The 16,112-nt window shown below is 42.3% G+C and overlaps 1 protein-coding gene across 1 annotated transcript in view; it reads right to left on the minus strand.

The window, feature by feature from the left end:
- Positions 1-16,112, minus strand: part of ACAD9 (acyl-CoA dehydrogenase family member 9) — a 129,962-nt gene that overhangs the window by 68,071 nt on the left and 45,779 nt on the right. Inside the window, exons 3-5 of the mRNA XM_089678730.1 lie at positions 13,043-13,144; positions 9,609-9,715; positions 6,076-6,176 (exon numbers count right to left, since the gene is read on the minus strand). Coding sequence (XP_089534856.1) covers positions 6,076-6,176; positions 9,609-9,715; positions 13,043-13,144 — 310 coding nt within the window. The remainder of the gene's footprint in view (positions 1-6,075; positions 6,177-9,608; positions 9,716-13,042; positions 13,145-16,112) is intronic.

Below are 16,112 nucleotides of genomic sequence, written 5' to 3' on the forward strand. Positions count from 1 at the left end.
ATCGGCACCGATCATCAGGGCACTGATGATTAGTGCCCAGCAGTGCAACCCACCAGTTCCACCCACCCGTGCCCAGCAGTGCTGCCCACCAGTGCCCAGCGGTGCCACCCACCAGTGCCCATCAGTGCCACCCATCAGTGCCCATCAGTGCAGCACAGCAGTGCTACCAGTCAGTGCCCAGCAGTTTTCCCAGTCAGTGCCCAGCCGTTGCGCCAGTCAGTGCCCAGCAGTGCCGCCAGTCAGTGCCCAGCAGTGCCGCCAGTCAGTGCTATCAGTACGTATCATCAGTGCCGCCTATCAGTGCCGCCTATCCGTGCCACCTCATTAGTGCTGCCTATCAGTGCCCTTCAGTGCTGCCTATCAGTGCCCTTCAGTGCTGCCTATCAGTGCAGCCTCATCAACGCACATCAGTAAAGGAGAAAAATTACCTGTTTGCAAACTTTTATAATAGAAACAAAGAAACCATTTTTTTTAAATGCTTTGCTCTTTTTTTGTTTATAGCACAAAAAATAAAACCCCCAGCGGCAAGTAAATACCACCAAAAGAAAGCTCTATTTGTGAGAAAAAAATGATAAACATTTCATATGGGTACAATGTTGCATGATCACGCAATCGTCAAAGTGCGACAGCGCTGAAAGCTGAAAATTGGCCTGGTAAGAAAGGGGCCAAGTGGTTAATAAATGTTCCTAGAGACTACCTTTCTAGCCACCAAGATGATGGGGATGGCAGAATCTGACACTCCCCAATCCTTCAGGATATGGATTTCAATAGCCACGTCATCAAAAATTTAGTGACCGTAAAGCTGGGGGCAATATAGAACCTTGAGACAGCAGGTCCGGCTGATATGGCAGGGACCACAACCCGTCTACTACCATCTTTACTATGTCCGTGTACCAGGGCCTCCTGGGCCAGACCCAAGCAGTCAGTGTCACTGAAATAGATTCCTCCCGAATCCAGCAGCTGAATCGGAGGAAAGACATAAACCAGTGAAAACTGGTTCCAAGGAATCACTAAGGCATCTATCCCTGCTGCATAAGGGTCCCTTACCCTGGACACAAAAAGACAGACCTTGTTGTTGAACCTGGATGCCAATAGATCTACGTCCGGGCAACCCCATCGCTGGCAGATTTCTTTGAAAACCTCGGGATGCAAGGCCCAATCCCCTGGAATCAACTGCCGGCGACTAAAATAATCAGCATGCCAATTTTCCACACCTGGAATGAACACTGCTGACAAACTTGGAACATATTTCTCTGCCCAGGTGAGAATGTAATTCACCTCCTTCTGAGCACCTCGACTCCAGGTACTGCCCTGGTGGTTGTATGCCACCGCTGTGGCATTTTCGGACTGAATTTGTACAGGCCAACCCTGAAGCCTGGATGTCCAATACCTCAGAGCCAGTCTCACTGCCCAAAGTTCTAGGACTTTGATGGGTAGAACCCTTTCCCATGGAAGCCATATTCCCTGAACTGTGGCCTCCTCCAGGACAGCTATCCAACCCGCGGCTCGGTGGTTACTAACTTCCACACCACAGGCCGAAAGGATCTCTCCAAATTTTGAGTTATCAACCACCAATTCAAGCTTTTCCGTTCCTCTGGAGATAGAAATATGCAGTAATTCAGGGCTGAATCTTCTTCTTGCAAACAGTCAGAATGTACCTTTGCAGTGGTCTGGAGTGAAACTGGGCACAGGGAATAGCCTCGAACAAGTACACCATCTTCCCCAGCAACCTCATACAGAGGCAAATTGAAAGATACCTCTTGGCTTTTAGACTGCAAACCTCATTCCTCAGGGCACAACATTTCCCGGGAGGCAGAAATACCTTTGCCTAAACTGTGTCTAGGACCATCCTCAATTACTCCAGGCTCTGAACTGGTTCCAGGGCCGACTTCTTGAAGTTAAGCAACCAGCCCAGCTGTTCCAGGATCTGCATCGTAAGGACCACATCCTGCATGAGATCTCTGAGCAACAGATTGTCTAGATAACCTACGACCGATACACCACCCCAAACAGCTGTTCTCCATGAATGGAAAAGCCTGCCAGCTATTTTTTGCATGGCAATTCTGCAGACCAACTCTTCCGCCACAAAAACATGTGCACTGAAAAGAGGGCCAAGCAAGAAATTTGCTGAATTTAATCCTTAAGAGCATCAACCGCAAAACATAAAGCACACGGAACACCCACCAAATCCTCGGCTGAGTATTCCCCTTACACCAACAGTCTTCCAAGCAGTGGCTTGACATGGCCAGAAAGACTCTGGCAAACGCTAATAGCTCCCACTGCTGGTGGTGTGGCATAACCTGCCAGGGAGAAGGAGGCCTTAAGGAGAGACTCCAACTTCTTATCCACTGGATCCTTGAAAACCTGGACATTATCCATAGGACATGTTAAAGATTTATTCAGGGATGAAACAGCTGCATCCACTACAGGCAAACCCTATTTATTAACAAGTTCTCTTCCATGGGGTACAAAAAAGAACAGCTCTTTGGTGGAACAAAAACCCTGTCTAGGTGATCCCGGTCAGCATACATAATTTGCTTTAGAAGAGGATGCACTGGAAAAATCTGTGTACTTTGTGGAGGCCTTAAAGAGCCCAGAGAAGAATAAGTAACCTCAGAGGTTTCTATTGGAGGTAGCCTGAATCCAGATCGCACCATATCAGTGAGGTCCTGGTCTAATAACCTCTGAGACTGGGAGGCAGAAACTGCCTGCTACTACTCTACTGCCTGACCTTCCTCCAGGTTCTTCCTCATCCTCAGGTTCCACCCATTCCTACTCTAGGATTGGTCGTTCTAGTGATGGGGAGCTATCCCGCTTCTTAGTCCCCTGAGAAACCGATGCAATCATCCCAGTGATCTTAACCTTTAACCCTGCTAAGGCTGAAGCAAGATCATCCTTGGTTACATATGCCGAGGCAGATGCCCCAGTAGTAGCCACAATGCCAGATAAACGGAGTGGATCAAACTGCCCAGTTGCTTCTGGCCTCTCAGGAGAGGATATTACAGTGGACATTCGGCTAGGTTCCTCAGGACCTGGCAGTGGCACATTACTACCCTTGCCTGCTGTACCTCCCCCAATCCGCTTTCTGGAAAAAATTACTTCAGATAGCGTAAAAACATGTGCACCTTCAACAGTAAACACAGACCACAAGATACAGCTAAGTAGTGTGCTGAAGAAAAAAACATTCAATGCAAATTGCTGACCTTATGAGCGACCAAGGGCAGCTCCTGACTGACTGACCAAAGCTTCCTCCTCAGGGGAGTAATCAGGTGCCCCATGGAATAGCCTGCTCTGTGTTCCTCCTCTCAGTACCTCTGTAGTTCAGAAGGCAGGCTCAGGGAATTCTGTGATACAGACCTGCCTACAGGGCATAGTGAATCGGTGACACAGAACTCAAAAATGTAAATGTGTGGGGATCTTGACAAAATAGGTTTACAAACTTCAGGAATGCTACAATGATAGGAGTAGACTAGAAATAATTGAAGTGAAACATGGAAACTAATATACAATTTTACATTTTGACCACAGGTACGCTTCAAAGCCTTTTTTGTTTTTGACAGGAGAGGAAGAAGTAAAATTTCCATAACTTTTCTAATTTTGTCTATGTTCCAACTGGTGAGACTTTCCATCACTTCCTGTCCCTGCAATACCTGTACAAGAAAAAGGATGAATGACTTTCAAAGGGACAGGAAGCCAGAGAAAACAATAAACCTTTTCTCATACCACTAAATATGTGGATGTGCTTCCCTGTTGAATAGACTTCCCATCATTTCCAGTCCTGACAGCATATAAAAAAAAAAAAACACAGGCAGAAACTTTTCCCTTTCCCCGCTCCATCCTCATCCACATTATTTCTATCTTTACTAGGAAAATGTAGTAGTGCTGTTACCATGCACATGTTGCATAAGGCTTTAACAAAGATGACCTGTTTATAGGAGATTCAAGTTTATCCTCTTACATACCAAAGATCTCTCAAATTTCACATATGCAGGTAAACTTCTGAAAGCTATTTTGGCAGAAATAGTAAAAAAAATAGTTCTGCCAATAGGATGATTTACAGAGCTGAGTGTCCAGATGTAAACAGCTCTAATTTTAGGAGCTTGTTACATCTGGCTCAGATTTCCTAATTCTTTAGCGGGGGGGGGCTCAGGTTTAGGGGTGCCATGTGCATTGTATAGTATAGTAAATAAAGAGTGCAGCACTAAATAAAAACTAAAATGAACCAGTAAATATTAATGACAGATTAAACTCAGAGATCAAAAGTTAATAAAAGTTCCTAAAATGATAATGGTAATATAGGATCCCAACCGCAGCGATACTCAGATGCTTGTGCTTGGAAGGTATAGAAAAATGCACACTCACCGGATGTGCATTGATTATGCACATATAAGTAAATCCACCACGGTCCACGTATGGAATCGGGATATGCCAGGCGTATGGTACACTTCCTTCTAGATATGGAACAGCACAGCAGAATTTCTTGGGCTGGGTAAAAGGTCTGCTCATCCAGAGGTCCCCTTTAAGGATGGATGGGTCTGCAGCCTGTGTTACAGGGATTCCCTCCTATGGGTGCTTGAATGGGCCAGGATCATGAGAAGGCTCTGTAATTCAATACGTAGCTCCATAAAGGAGCCACACAAAAAGTGCCCATAGTGTAGTAGTATAAAATAAAGTATTTCATTCCATGGAAAAATTCAAATATAAGGTAATTAAAATAACAGTATTGCAGAGTGAACGCAGCACTGACCAAGGATAAAGATGGCCGCCGGAGCCTCGTGAAGGTCAGGGCGTGTTGGCTCCTCCTAAAGCTTTTCGTGCCACGCACGTCCTCAGAGGGGAGACCAACCAGGGTCATATCCCGCTCCCATAAGTCGATTGTGGTGGATTTATTTATATGCACATATTCAATGCGCATCCGGTAAGTGCGCATTTTTCCTATACCTTCCAAGCACAAGCATCTGAGTATCGCTGTGGTTGGGATCCTATATTACCATTATCATTTTATGAACTTTTGATCTCTGAGTTTAATCCGTCATTAATCTTTACTGGTTCATTTTAGATTGTATTTAGCGCTGCACTCTCTATTTACTGTTTGACAGAGGTTTTTTGTGGTTACCTTCGTGCAATAGCTGCTTTATCTGGAGCGCTCGCTTTGCTTTACTTTACATTGTATAGTATAAATTGCAACAAAGATAGAAAAAAAAAAATAAACTCTATCACTTTGTGCCAGGAAATAAGAGCAGAAAACATTACGAAAAGTTTCATGTTAGCAGGGCTTCTCTAGAATATTAATTAAAATTATAGTGGGAAAAGGATGCAGGTACAGAATGCAACCTCTTTAGTCTCTTTACACAGCAACTACAAAAATCCTTGCCACTATATGCAATATATATTTCTATTTACACCCTAAAAATATTTGTATACCTACCACTAATATCTGGTATATCCTGCTCATGAAACCAAAAGGCAACTTTGATTCTTTTCCAAAGAGTTTAGTGTTTATTGGATGCTAGCAACAGATGGCGCAACCAGCAAAATACATACAAAATACAATGATCAGAAGCCCTATAAACCTGTTTAGAATACGAAGCTGGTAAAGATAAAGACACTCCATATATTCAGCATATTATTATTATTATGCAGTATTTATAAAGCGCCAATAGTTCGCTCAGCGCTGTACATTACAAAGGGGGACAGAACATGTGACAGAACAATACCAATACAATGCAAAACATGAGGGGATTCAGGGCCCTGCTCTTTCGAGCTTATATCCATAACTTAATAAATTTGTTTTTATAGAAAACGTCTTACAAATCTCATATCTTGCACATGTCTCTACCTCACTGTCTTAACAGTTGCCTGCACAGGGCTTGGGACTGGGACTGATAATGTCTTAAAGCGGTAGTAAACCTCATCCAAAAATACAGTGTGGATGGGAGAGATCCCACATCAAAGTCCAACTGAGAACTGCAGTTTGCCCTAGTCCACCTAAGACTAAGTATTTTAAGTGGCGTTGCTTTTGAAAAACACATTATGCCATATTCCCTATCCATGTGGATAGTTAATCTACATTACCTTCCAGGCTCTGTAAGGCAAAAGGCTGCAATATGGTCTCCGGATGCTAGCTTAGGCAGGTACTTTGCTTTCTGCTCTTCATTACCAGCAATCAATATTCCCTGAAAAATAAAACAAAAATGGATGGTCTACAAATCTTCCCAATTATTAAAGTCCAGTTTATGCAGTACAATAAAACCAGATACCCATGTTATGAGGGAAGACAATCTAGGAGGACAAATAAAGCGTTATTAAAACTTTGGTCTGTAAGTACTTTCAGAAGCAGATTTAAAGTAGAACTAAAAGCAAACCTTTTCACTTTCGATAGAGTAAGGAAGAAATAGTAACCCTGTCAGTTTTTATTTTTGTCTTCTGTTCCCCAATGTGGAGATTTCCGTTCACTTTCTGTATCATAGCGAAAACAGGAGGTAAATCCTTCCAAAGTGAGGGAATCCCTCGATGTCACCAGGGTCACCAGAAATAGTGTCCCCATTGAAAGATTTCCCATCTCTTCCTGTTCTGATGACAACCCAAAATTGTGGATCTTCTTTCACTTCCATTCTTGGTGACAATGGTAAACAGGACAGAGAGGGCGTATCTTCCAAACAGGGGCACAGAAAGCAATAAAAACCTGACAGGTGTTCTAATCCCTCTCCATTCTACCCAAAACTAAAAATAAAAGTTTGCCTTTAGTTATACTGTAACCACTTATGGAGTACACAAGATTCTTTTAAAGGATAAGTTCACCTTTTGCACAAAAATAATACATGTACATTTTTTTGCAGGTACAAAAATGTGCATTTATTATTTTTGTCCAAAGGAGCCTGGAAAGCATTGTACAAGCGATCAGTAGATTGCTGATGCAATGCAGGTCTCCAGCAGAGAGACCTGCTTGCCGTACGGAGAGTATGATGAGCAAGAAGATATTCTGACAGGAAGCTTGAACTACCACCACAGCACCATGGTAGTTCATTGAAAACTACAAGCCCACAGTTGCTAAAGCTGTAGGGACTTGCAGTTCATTCATTCACAGAAGTCCATGAATGAATGACGCGACCATGAAGGCGGCGCTGTTTTAAAATCTGACAGATAGTATGGGGAAACTTCTCCCCGTATTATCTGTCAGAGGGGGGGTCGGCGGGCACTGTTGCAGCTATGGGAACATATTACATGTTCCACCCTAAAAATGGGTGGAACATGCAACATGTTCCCAAAGGTAAACGTATCCTTTAATACTTGTCTATGTCTCTGTTTAAAAGGGTGCAGATGACCACAGCCTCAGGTTTCCTGTTTCATGGTGGCTCCTCCCTCTTGCAGCATCCTATGGAGTCACCGTTGCATGACGGGACTAGAGTTGTGCATCAATAGCCTGTAGCCTAGGATGGAAAAGCACTCTTCCTCTGCTGCTTCTTCTCCCCCCCCCCTCAAACTAACAGACTGACTCAGGTCCACACTATCACTGATGACTCATTCCTGTGAAGACCAAAATTTTAGGGAAGCTGCACTGAAAGAGCAAGAGTCAATTGTAAACTGTGAGTGTTGGGGTAAAATATTTTCCAAATATTTCCTTATGGAATGTTTTTTTTTTTTTCAATTATGCATAATGTAGAAAGCTAAAAAATGCTGTGGGCTTTAACCTTGTTAAAAATGCTAGTTGTAAGCAAACCAAAAAGTATCTGCAAGACGTAAGATACCATCCCTATTGATCTTCATGGCTATAGGTTGTGGAAACATTTCCTACTGATTATTCCACAAGGAACTAGGAGGGCTGGACTCATCCAAAATGACCTAAAGTGCTTCCCACAAAATAAAGGATCATTCGTTCAAACAGACATTCCCCCACCTGACATCTATAGCTAGTTTACTTGACAGTAAGTACCGTATTTTTCGCTCCATAAGACACACTTTTTTCCCCCAAAAAAGGGGGGTAAATGTCAGTGCGTCTTATGGAGCGAATATAGAGCGGCCGGTCCGGTATTTCCGCCACCGACACCATGTCAGAATACCGGGCCGGCGGCTCAGCTCTTCTCTGCAGCAGGACCTTACCTTAGTCTTCCTGCGCTGGCATCTTCAGTGTGGGAACCCGGCTGTCACAGCGAGAAGCGCTGCGCTTTGTGAATGGCCCGGCATCTTCTGGGACCTGTCATGTGTCCCAGAAGACGCCAGGCCATTCACAAAGCGCAGCACTTCTCGCACATGCGCAGTCGGCAGCCGGCTGTAAGTTGGGTTCCCACACTAAAGGGAGGACACCTCCGCAGAAGTCCGCATTGTCCGCAGTCTCTGGTCATCCCCTGTACTGTGTCCGCAGTCTCTGGTCATCCCCTGTACTGTGTCCGCAGTCTCTGGTCATCCCCTGTACTGTGTCCGCAGTCTCTGGTCATCCCCTGTACTGTGTCCGCAGTCTCTGGTCATCCCCTGTACTGTGTCCGCAGTCTCTGGTCATCCCCTGTACTGTGTCCGCAGTCTCTGGTCATCCCCTGTACTGTGTCCGCAGTCTCTGGTCATCCCCTGTACTGTGTCCGCAGTCTCTGGTCATCCCCTGTACTGTGTCCGCAGTCTCTGGTCATCCCCTGTACTGTGTCCGCAGTCTCTGGTCATCCCCTGTACTGTGTCCGCAGTCTCTGGTCATCCCCTGTACTGTGTCCGCAGTCTCTGGTCATCCCCTGTACTGTGTCCACAGTCTCTGGTCATCCCCTGTACTGTGTCCGCAGTCTCTGGTCATCCCCTGTACTGTGTCTGCAGTCTCTGGTCATCCCCTGTACTGTGTCTGCAGTCTCTGGTCATCCCCTGTACTGTGTCTGCAGTCTCTGGTCATCTCTTGTTCTATGTCTGCAGTCCAATGGTTCAAAAAAATTTTTTTCTTGTTTTTCTCCTAGGTGCGTCTTATGGTCAGGTGCGTCTTATGGAGCGAAAAATACGGTAGGTCTTTTACAGCCACTGACTGAAGGCTTAATTTTTTAAATTGTGACTTTATCAAATTTATTAACAAAAAAAGGTAGCTGGATTTGGGGAACTCAGACAATGACTGGCAAAAATTTTTTTAACTAGAATTTTACTCAGCAGCTCCTACAAATTAACATTAAAAATAGCCACAAAAAATTGTGATTGCATGGAGACTGCACATCACAGAAATAAGTGATAAGAGACTACAGTCCCATCCAGATTCAGTATTATGATTCTGCTGGTCACACAGTTTAAGGGAGAAAGTCCTCAACCTTGTGAATCCTTTGAGTAAGTTGACTCCGAGCTTATGTTGGACATACATTATATGGATTTCATCTGGTTCCTGATGAACTGAGCCATTGGGGTGGCCCTGCCCACGCCCTCCCATCAGACATCCTTTGTTCAAAGAAACAAAACAAAGTGGGTATGAGAGGTACAGTGGGATTTTCACCCACAGTAGAAGGAACACACCTCTGCTGATGGATTTCTGAACTTCTACCATTCATCAAAATAATCAGTCTGTCCATGTGAAATGACTGACACAAGATTTTGCTCTAGTATCTATAGACATCACAGGGGAGTCAGGAATTCGATGTTACAGAAACTTGTACCTTCAGTCCAATGGCTTGGTGAGCAGCCAGAGTCACAGCGATTGCACCGTCCAGCGAGGTGATCTCTCCCAGTCGGGCATACATAGTGTTAGATAACCCAAGTCCTCCTGCAAGGAAACATTCCAAACTTCATCATTACTAAGAATCCCATGCAGGTACATATCTAATACTGACAAAACTGTATGGTCAGAAGATGCAGTTGCCTTTACAATATTTTTTAATGTTTCTAACTCAGCCAGAATATACTGAAGTGTGTCCAAGTCTGCAGTCAAACGTTTGCGGTCTATGCCTGTTGCATATTATGCAATACACTAAAAAATGCAGCATAAACAGCCAACAGTAAAAATGACACAAACAATTATTAGTCATGTCTATAATAACATATTATGTTCTGTTCTTTCAGCTAGTTTATGCAATTTATAGGGAATGTATAATGTCTCTCAACACCATTTCGTTGCTTATTTTAATCAGAACCTAAAATCAAATTCTAAAAATATTTAGGTAATCATGAAATGCAGTTTAATACCATATAGTCTTGTATCCAGTCAGCAGATAGACTTGTAATGTTATTTTCAAATGTAAAGCTTTATATCACTTTTACCTGTGCTGCAATAAGTATATTTATAGAACTTAAAGTGACTCTGTCATGAGAAAAGTATGTAGACTGTCATTGCGGACATCTCCTTTGAGAATGTTTGGAAGCATTGAAGCCAAAGCATATCAGCATCACTGCAAGGGAACTGAGTCAATGACCTGAATCAAGTATAAAGATGAATAATTCTGATGCTTTTTAGCATCGCTTACCTTACCATGTTTGTTGTGGATCCACAACTCAAAAATAATGAAGCCAGACACAGCCAAGCAACTAGCATTTTCAAAAGATTGCCAGAAATGTCAACTCCATACATTTTCCATGATTAAAGTCCCTGTAAAAGGATACCTATAACTTAATGAATCACCCCATCTCCTAAGTGCAACCTAAATAGTTACATACTGTACTTCCTCCAATGCAAAAGAACTTGACTGTGTGGGCCTGCCCAACTGCTTTTTTTCCAACCATATCCCCCTGGTGTGCATGCTCACTAAGAGGACCTGGTGAAGAGGTTTTCAGAAAAAAGGTTGTGCAGTATCGGGCTGTTGCAGCCTCTTGCAGTCCCTGTACATTAGATTTCAGACCAGAGGAGGGAGAAACATCATAATGAGCCTATCAGCTGTGCTGCAGTGCAATAAGTATGCTGACAGGAGGAGAGATCAGAGTGACATATAGATGAACTCATCAGTCTGCTTCCCTAATTACATGGTGCTGCTTCCCTAATTACAGGGTGGAGTTGGGCAGGAAACAAGTAAAGACTTTTCACATGGGGCAGACTGTGTTCCAATCAGCAGGGGATCCGCTCACAGATCCCCTGCTGAGCAGATATTAAAAGTCTTTAACCAGCGCACAAGTGTCGCCAATTAGCTGTTACACTGCACAATAATGCCCCTGGCAAATTTCAGTATGTAAATTCAAAAAAGTCCAGCACTTAAATATGAACATAATATGAATGTCAACAATGACTGCGTACATACTTTTCTCAGGACAGAGTTACTTTAAGTTCTATAAATATACTTGTTGCAGCACAGGTAAAATATAAACATGAGCTGAGCAGTGTGGGCGGATGACAGGTCCATGTCCGATAAGGCTATGTAGAGCAGACACGGACAGAGCCCAATCTGCTCTATGGGCAGCTGGGTGTAAATGGACTCCGCTGTATTTACACCCGACTACCTCCCATCCAATCCACCTACATGGATTGGATCCCCTTCTATTTATTTTTAGGGGACTGGATCAGAGATGGGTGGGTGTAAACGGATACGAGTTTACACCCGGAGGTTCATAGAGCTGAATGGACTGTCCAATCAGGTCTGCCCAAAAAAGTGACAGGCAGACCTGATCAGAACAGTTGTGTGAAAGTTGTGGGGCCTACAAATTATTTTAATGCAGCAGAGAAAAAAATAAGGCCTCCTTTCCTATCAAAAAAAGCTGTGTGGTGTAGCATAGCTGAGATATTCAGAAATACATATACTAATTTGGATGAAAAAACAACTCCCTTATAGGTTTTTGTCTGGAGTTCAGCTTTAAATTTTTTTAGAAAATGCTTTATATGAATTTGGCATGCAAGGAAACTGCTTGTTCTTTGTGTGTAACCATTATTTTCACTTGTAAAGCAGTATCAATATGAGAAGGACATCCTTTGTCGTGACTAAGCTGTGATAGCAATGAAGGTTAAAGTGATTGTAAACCATCACTCTGTAAAAAAACCCATTCAGTTTAAAGTAGAAATGAAAGGTAAACCATTTTATAGATGAAAAAAACATGAAAAATACCTTTTTTGTCCCTTTTTTATAATTGATCACATAGCCTGTGTTCTCAGATGCACAAGAGCTAGGGAAGGAGAAACAGCAGAACATTGATCTTCCCAGTGAAAGGCTGTGCAGGAGGGGGGTGTAAGCAAAAGTCTGATCATTAGAGGAGAGCAGGCTTGGTTCCCACCACAGCTAGAAAACTGACCACGGTGAGTCATGCCTAGTGTGGTCAGTTTTTATTAGGAAAACAGAGGGACTGGCAGGAACACTGGGAATTTCACAAAATATTTTATATATTTTGCAAAATAAAAAAAAAATGTAAGTGCCACTTTTTTACTCTCCAGTATCTCTGCTTTCAGATAATATATACTTGTTGGGAGATTAAAGTCATTTCGATTATAAAAACGCAAATTTTAACATGTGTGTGAAAAATTAGAAAAGTGACCAGACACAAGGTTAAAGTGATTGTTATTTTAAAATAAATTAAGGTTTACAAACATGTCTATACTTACCTGCTCTGTGCAATAGCTTTGCACAGAGCAGCCCCAATCCTCCTCTTCTTGGTTGCCCCACTGGCACCCCCTCCTCTTCCTCCTCTCTGTCGAGTGATCCCATAGCAAAGCACTATGGTGTATTTCCATTTCTGCAGTCAATGTGAGAAAATCCCACTGTACATTTGTTTGTGAGTACCTATTCATCAGATCAGGCAAATTATTTACTTGAGCAGCGCATAGATTATGCAATTTGCTTTCCATCTACTAGGGGTGGATTCAAAGAAAATTGCTTGATTTTCCTATCAACACAGTAAGTATTGACGGTAGAATCCCTCCCATAGAGCTATTGTGTTCTGTCGACAGGAAGCCTTCCCCATCGGCAGAACACAAATTATCACTGCTGGCAGATATAGCATGACAGAATCGACAGATCAACTTCAGTACAACCAGCCTGCCTATAGATGAATCGAACCTCGTCTGGTTCATCTATGGCCAGCTTTAGACAAAATGACTTTAAAAAATACCCTAATGTTTTCATAACCACATTAATCTACTATCTGCATGCTTTATGACAATACTTAGCTAAGCACTCACCATATTCTTCGGGAATCTGCATGCCAAACAGGCCAAGGTCCTTCAGCCCTTTCATCGTCTCAGGTGGAATTTTAGCATTCTGATCAATTGCTTTAGAATCAACTGCAAAAAAGATTTAAAGATTATATTTAGAAAATACAGTTGTGTTCACAATAATAGCAGTCAGACATCACTAACCTGATCAATCACTGTTTTTGGTAGAAATTATATTTCTACATGGCAAATAATTTACTAGCAGGTGTAGTAGAGTAATCGAAATCCAACAGACCCAACAGTCATGACATGCATGCTGCTGATTCTGTGTAATTGAATCACTAATTGAAAGGGGCATGTTCAAAATAATAGCAGTGTGGAGTTCTATTAGTGAGGTCATTCATTCTTTGAAAAACAGGTGGCAATTATTGCCCTTATTTAAGGAAGGAAGGCAGAAAATGTTGTACATGCTGGTTACAGTGCATTTCTCTCTGAAATTCTGAGGAAAATGGGTCGTTCCAGACATTGTTCAGAAGAACAGCGTACCTTGATTAAAAAGTTGATTGGAGAGGGGGAAACATATAAAGAAGTGCAGAAAATGATCGGCTGCTCAGCTAAAATGAGCGCAAATGCTTTAAAATGTCAACCACAACCTGAAAGATGTGGAAGAAAGCGAAAAACTACCATTCGAATGGATAGAAGAATAGCCAAAATGGCAAGGACTCAGCCAACAATCAGCTCCAGGAAGATCAAAGAAGGTCTAAAGTTCCCTGTGAGTACTGTTACAATTAGAAGACGCCTATGTGAAGCCAAGCTATCTGCAAGAAGCCCCCGCAAAGTCCCACTGTTGAAAAAAAGACGTGTGCTTAAGAGGTTACAATTTGCCAAAGAGCACATTGAATGGAGAAATGGCGCAACATTTTGTGGACTGATGAAAGTAATGATTGTTCTTTTTGGGTCTAGTGGCCGGAGACAGTTTGTCAGACGACCCCCAAACACTGAATTCAAGCCACAGTACACTGTGAAGACAGTGAAGCATGGTTGCGCAAGCATCATGATAAAGAGATGTTTCTCCTACTACGGTGTTGGGCCTATATATCGCATACCAGGGATCATGGATCAGTTTGAATACATCAGAATACTTGAAGAGGTCACGCTGCCTTATGCTGAAGAGGAAATGCCCTTGAAATGGGTGTTCCAACAAGACAATGACCCCAAACACACCAGTAAACGTGCAACATCTTGGTTCCAGACCAACAAGATTGACGTTATGGAGTGGCCAGCCCAATCCCCGGATCTTAATCCAATAGAAAACTTGTGGGGTGACATCAAAAATGCAGTTTCTGAGGCAAAACCAAGAAATAGAGAAGAACTGTGGAATGTAGTCCAATCATCCTGGGCTGGAATACCTGTTCACAGGTGCCAGATGTTGGTTGACTCCATGCAACACAGATGTACAGCAGTTCTCAGAAACAGTGCGACTACAACTAAATATTCATTAAGTGATTCAAAGGAAAGCAAAATCTTCAAACATTTTTCAGTTTATATAGTGAATGTTTGTGTTTGTAAAGAAGAATACATACAAACACTGCTATTTTTTTGAACAGTCTAATATTCACTTTTCTTCAATTTGTTTAGAGGAACAACACAAATTTGATATATTTTACTTCATGTTTTGATTTGGAATAGAATGTGTAGTGTTCCCAATGCATTTGTGTGTATGGAAATAAAAGCTATTAGAAGGATTTTGAGCTTTATTCACTTTTTTTCAACACACTGCTATTATTTTGAACACAATTGTACATTCAATTTTATGACAGTCTTTAGTCAAATTTTAACACATTCAAGGGACACTGTGGACTCCTTGTCTGGCTCTGGTATTCATTCTCTGCCCATTCAGGGCATTGTGACAGTGTCTGCAAAGGGCATCCTCTGACCCCCATATACTCCCCTTACATGTGCTCCTTTGTAGCTACTTGGCCCTCCTCAGAAGAGCTGAAATCAGCTGTTGGTGGTTCAGGGGAATGGTAAGGTCACTCCAGCAGTCATGTGACAGTGTTTGGGCCTAGCAATTGGCTACGAGGCCTAGGCACCATCTTAGGGGAGCAACTTCTGCTTCTCTATACTCAACCTGCATATGTGACTCTGGTTACCAAGAGGCTGGTAGAAAGCACAAGAAAGGTAAGCATAAGTGAGTCGGGGGGTCCTTTACGGAAATGCTGTCACTTTGCCCTTCATGGGAAGTAGAACAGTATGCCTTTAAGAAGAAATTATATACAGAGTCAGTTTATAAACTTTAAAACATTCCAAAAATAATATATATTGGTCAAAAAGCATTCAGCTTCCCTTTAGACTGTAACATGTACCTCAGATTTCAGAAAAGTAGTGCTACCATACCGTCCATATTGAATTTCCTGCTTATACTTAATCCTCTTATGAAGGCTTCATATTAGCCACCCATAGTCTATATTTTTCTACACAAGAAAATTACTAAAAGTAGTAGCGTTTATGATCTTTCAACTCTTCTTTTTACAATACTTTTTATTCTGTATTTTTTTTAGAAAGCCCTAAGCACTGGGATAAATAGTTTCCATATCTACCAAGAGGTGAAGTCCTGTCAAAACACATGGGCACAGGCAGGTGACATTGTGATCTTGTGACAGTACAATGTACGAAGAAACAACTTTATTGTATATAGAATTTTCCTCTATATTGCTGCACTCAAGATAGAATGCAGGCAATCAGCAAGAGAGAGATGAAGCTATCAGGAACAGATGGATAATCCTGAGTGGCAGTGGATAATACCACATACAATTATCTGACCTGTAACTCATAGTGCAAAGTCTGGACCACAAGGACTCTCTCAGATTCACACAGCAATCATTTCTTGCCGCAGAAAATTATACAACAGGTCTGAAGCTTCAAGTTTACTCTGCTGAAAGTCTAAAACTGTTAAGACTAAACACAACATTTACAGTGTCTTGAAAAAGTATTCATACCCCTTGAAATTTTCCACATTTTCTCATGTTACAACCAAAAACATAAAAGTATTTTATTAGGATTTTATGTGATAGACCAGGGGTCTTGAATTAAAATT

The sequence above is a fragment of the Staurois parvus genome, unplaced genomic scaffold (assembly GCF_062004578.1).
Source record: "Staurois parvus isolate SC_StPar_1 unplaced genomic scaffold, SC_StPar_1.0 ptg000209l, whole genome shotgun sequence".
Classification (NCBI taxonomy): Eukaryota; Metazoa; Chordata; class Amphibia; order Anura; family Ranidae; genus Staurois; species Staurois parvus.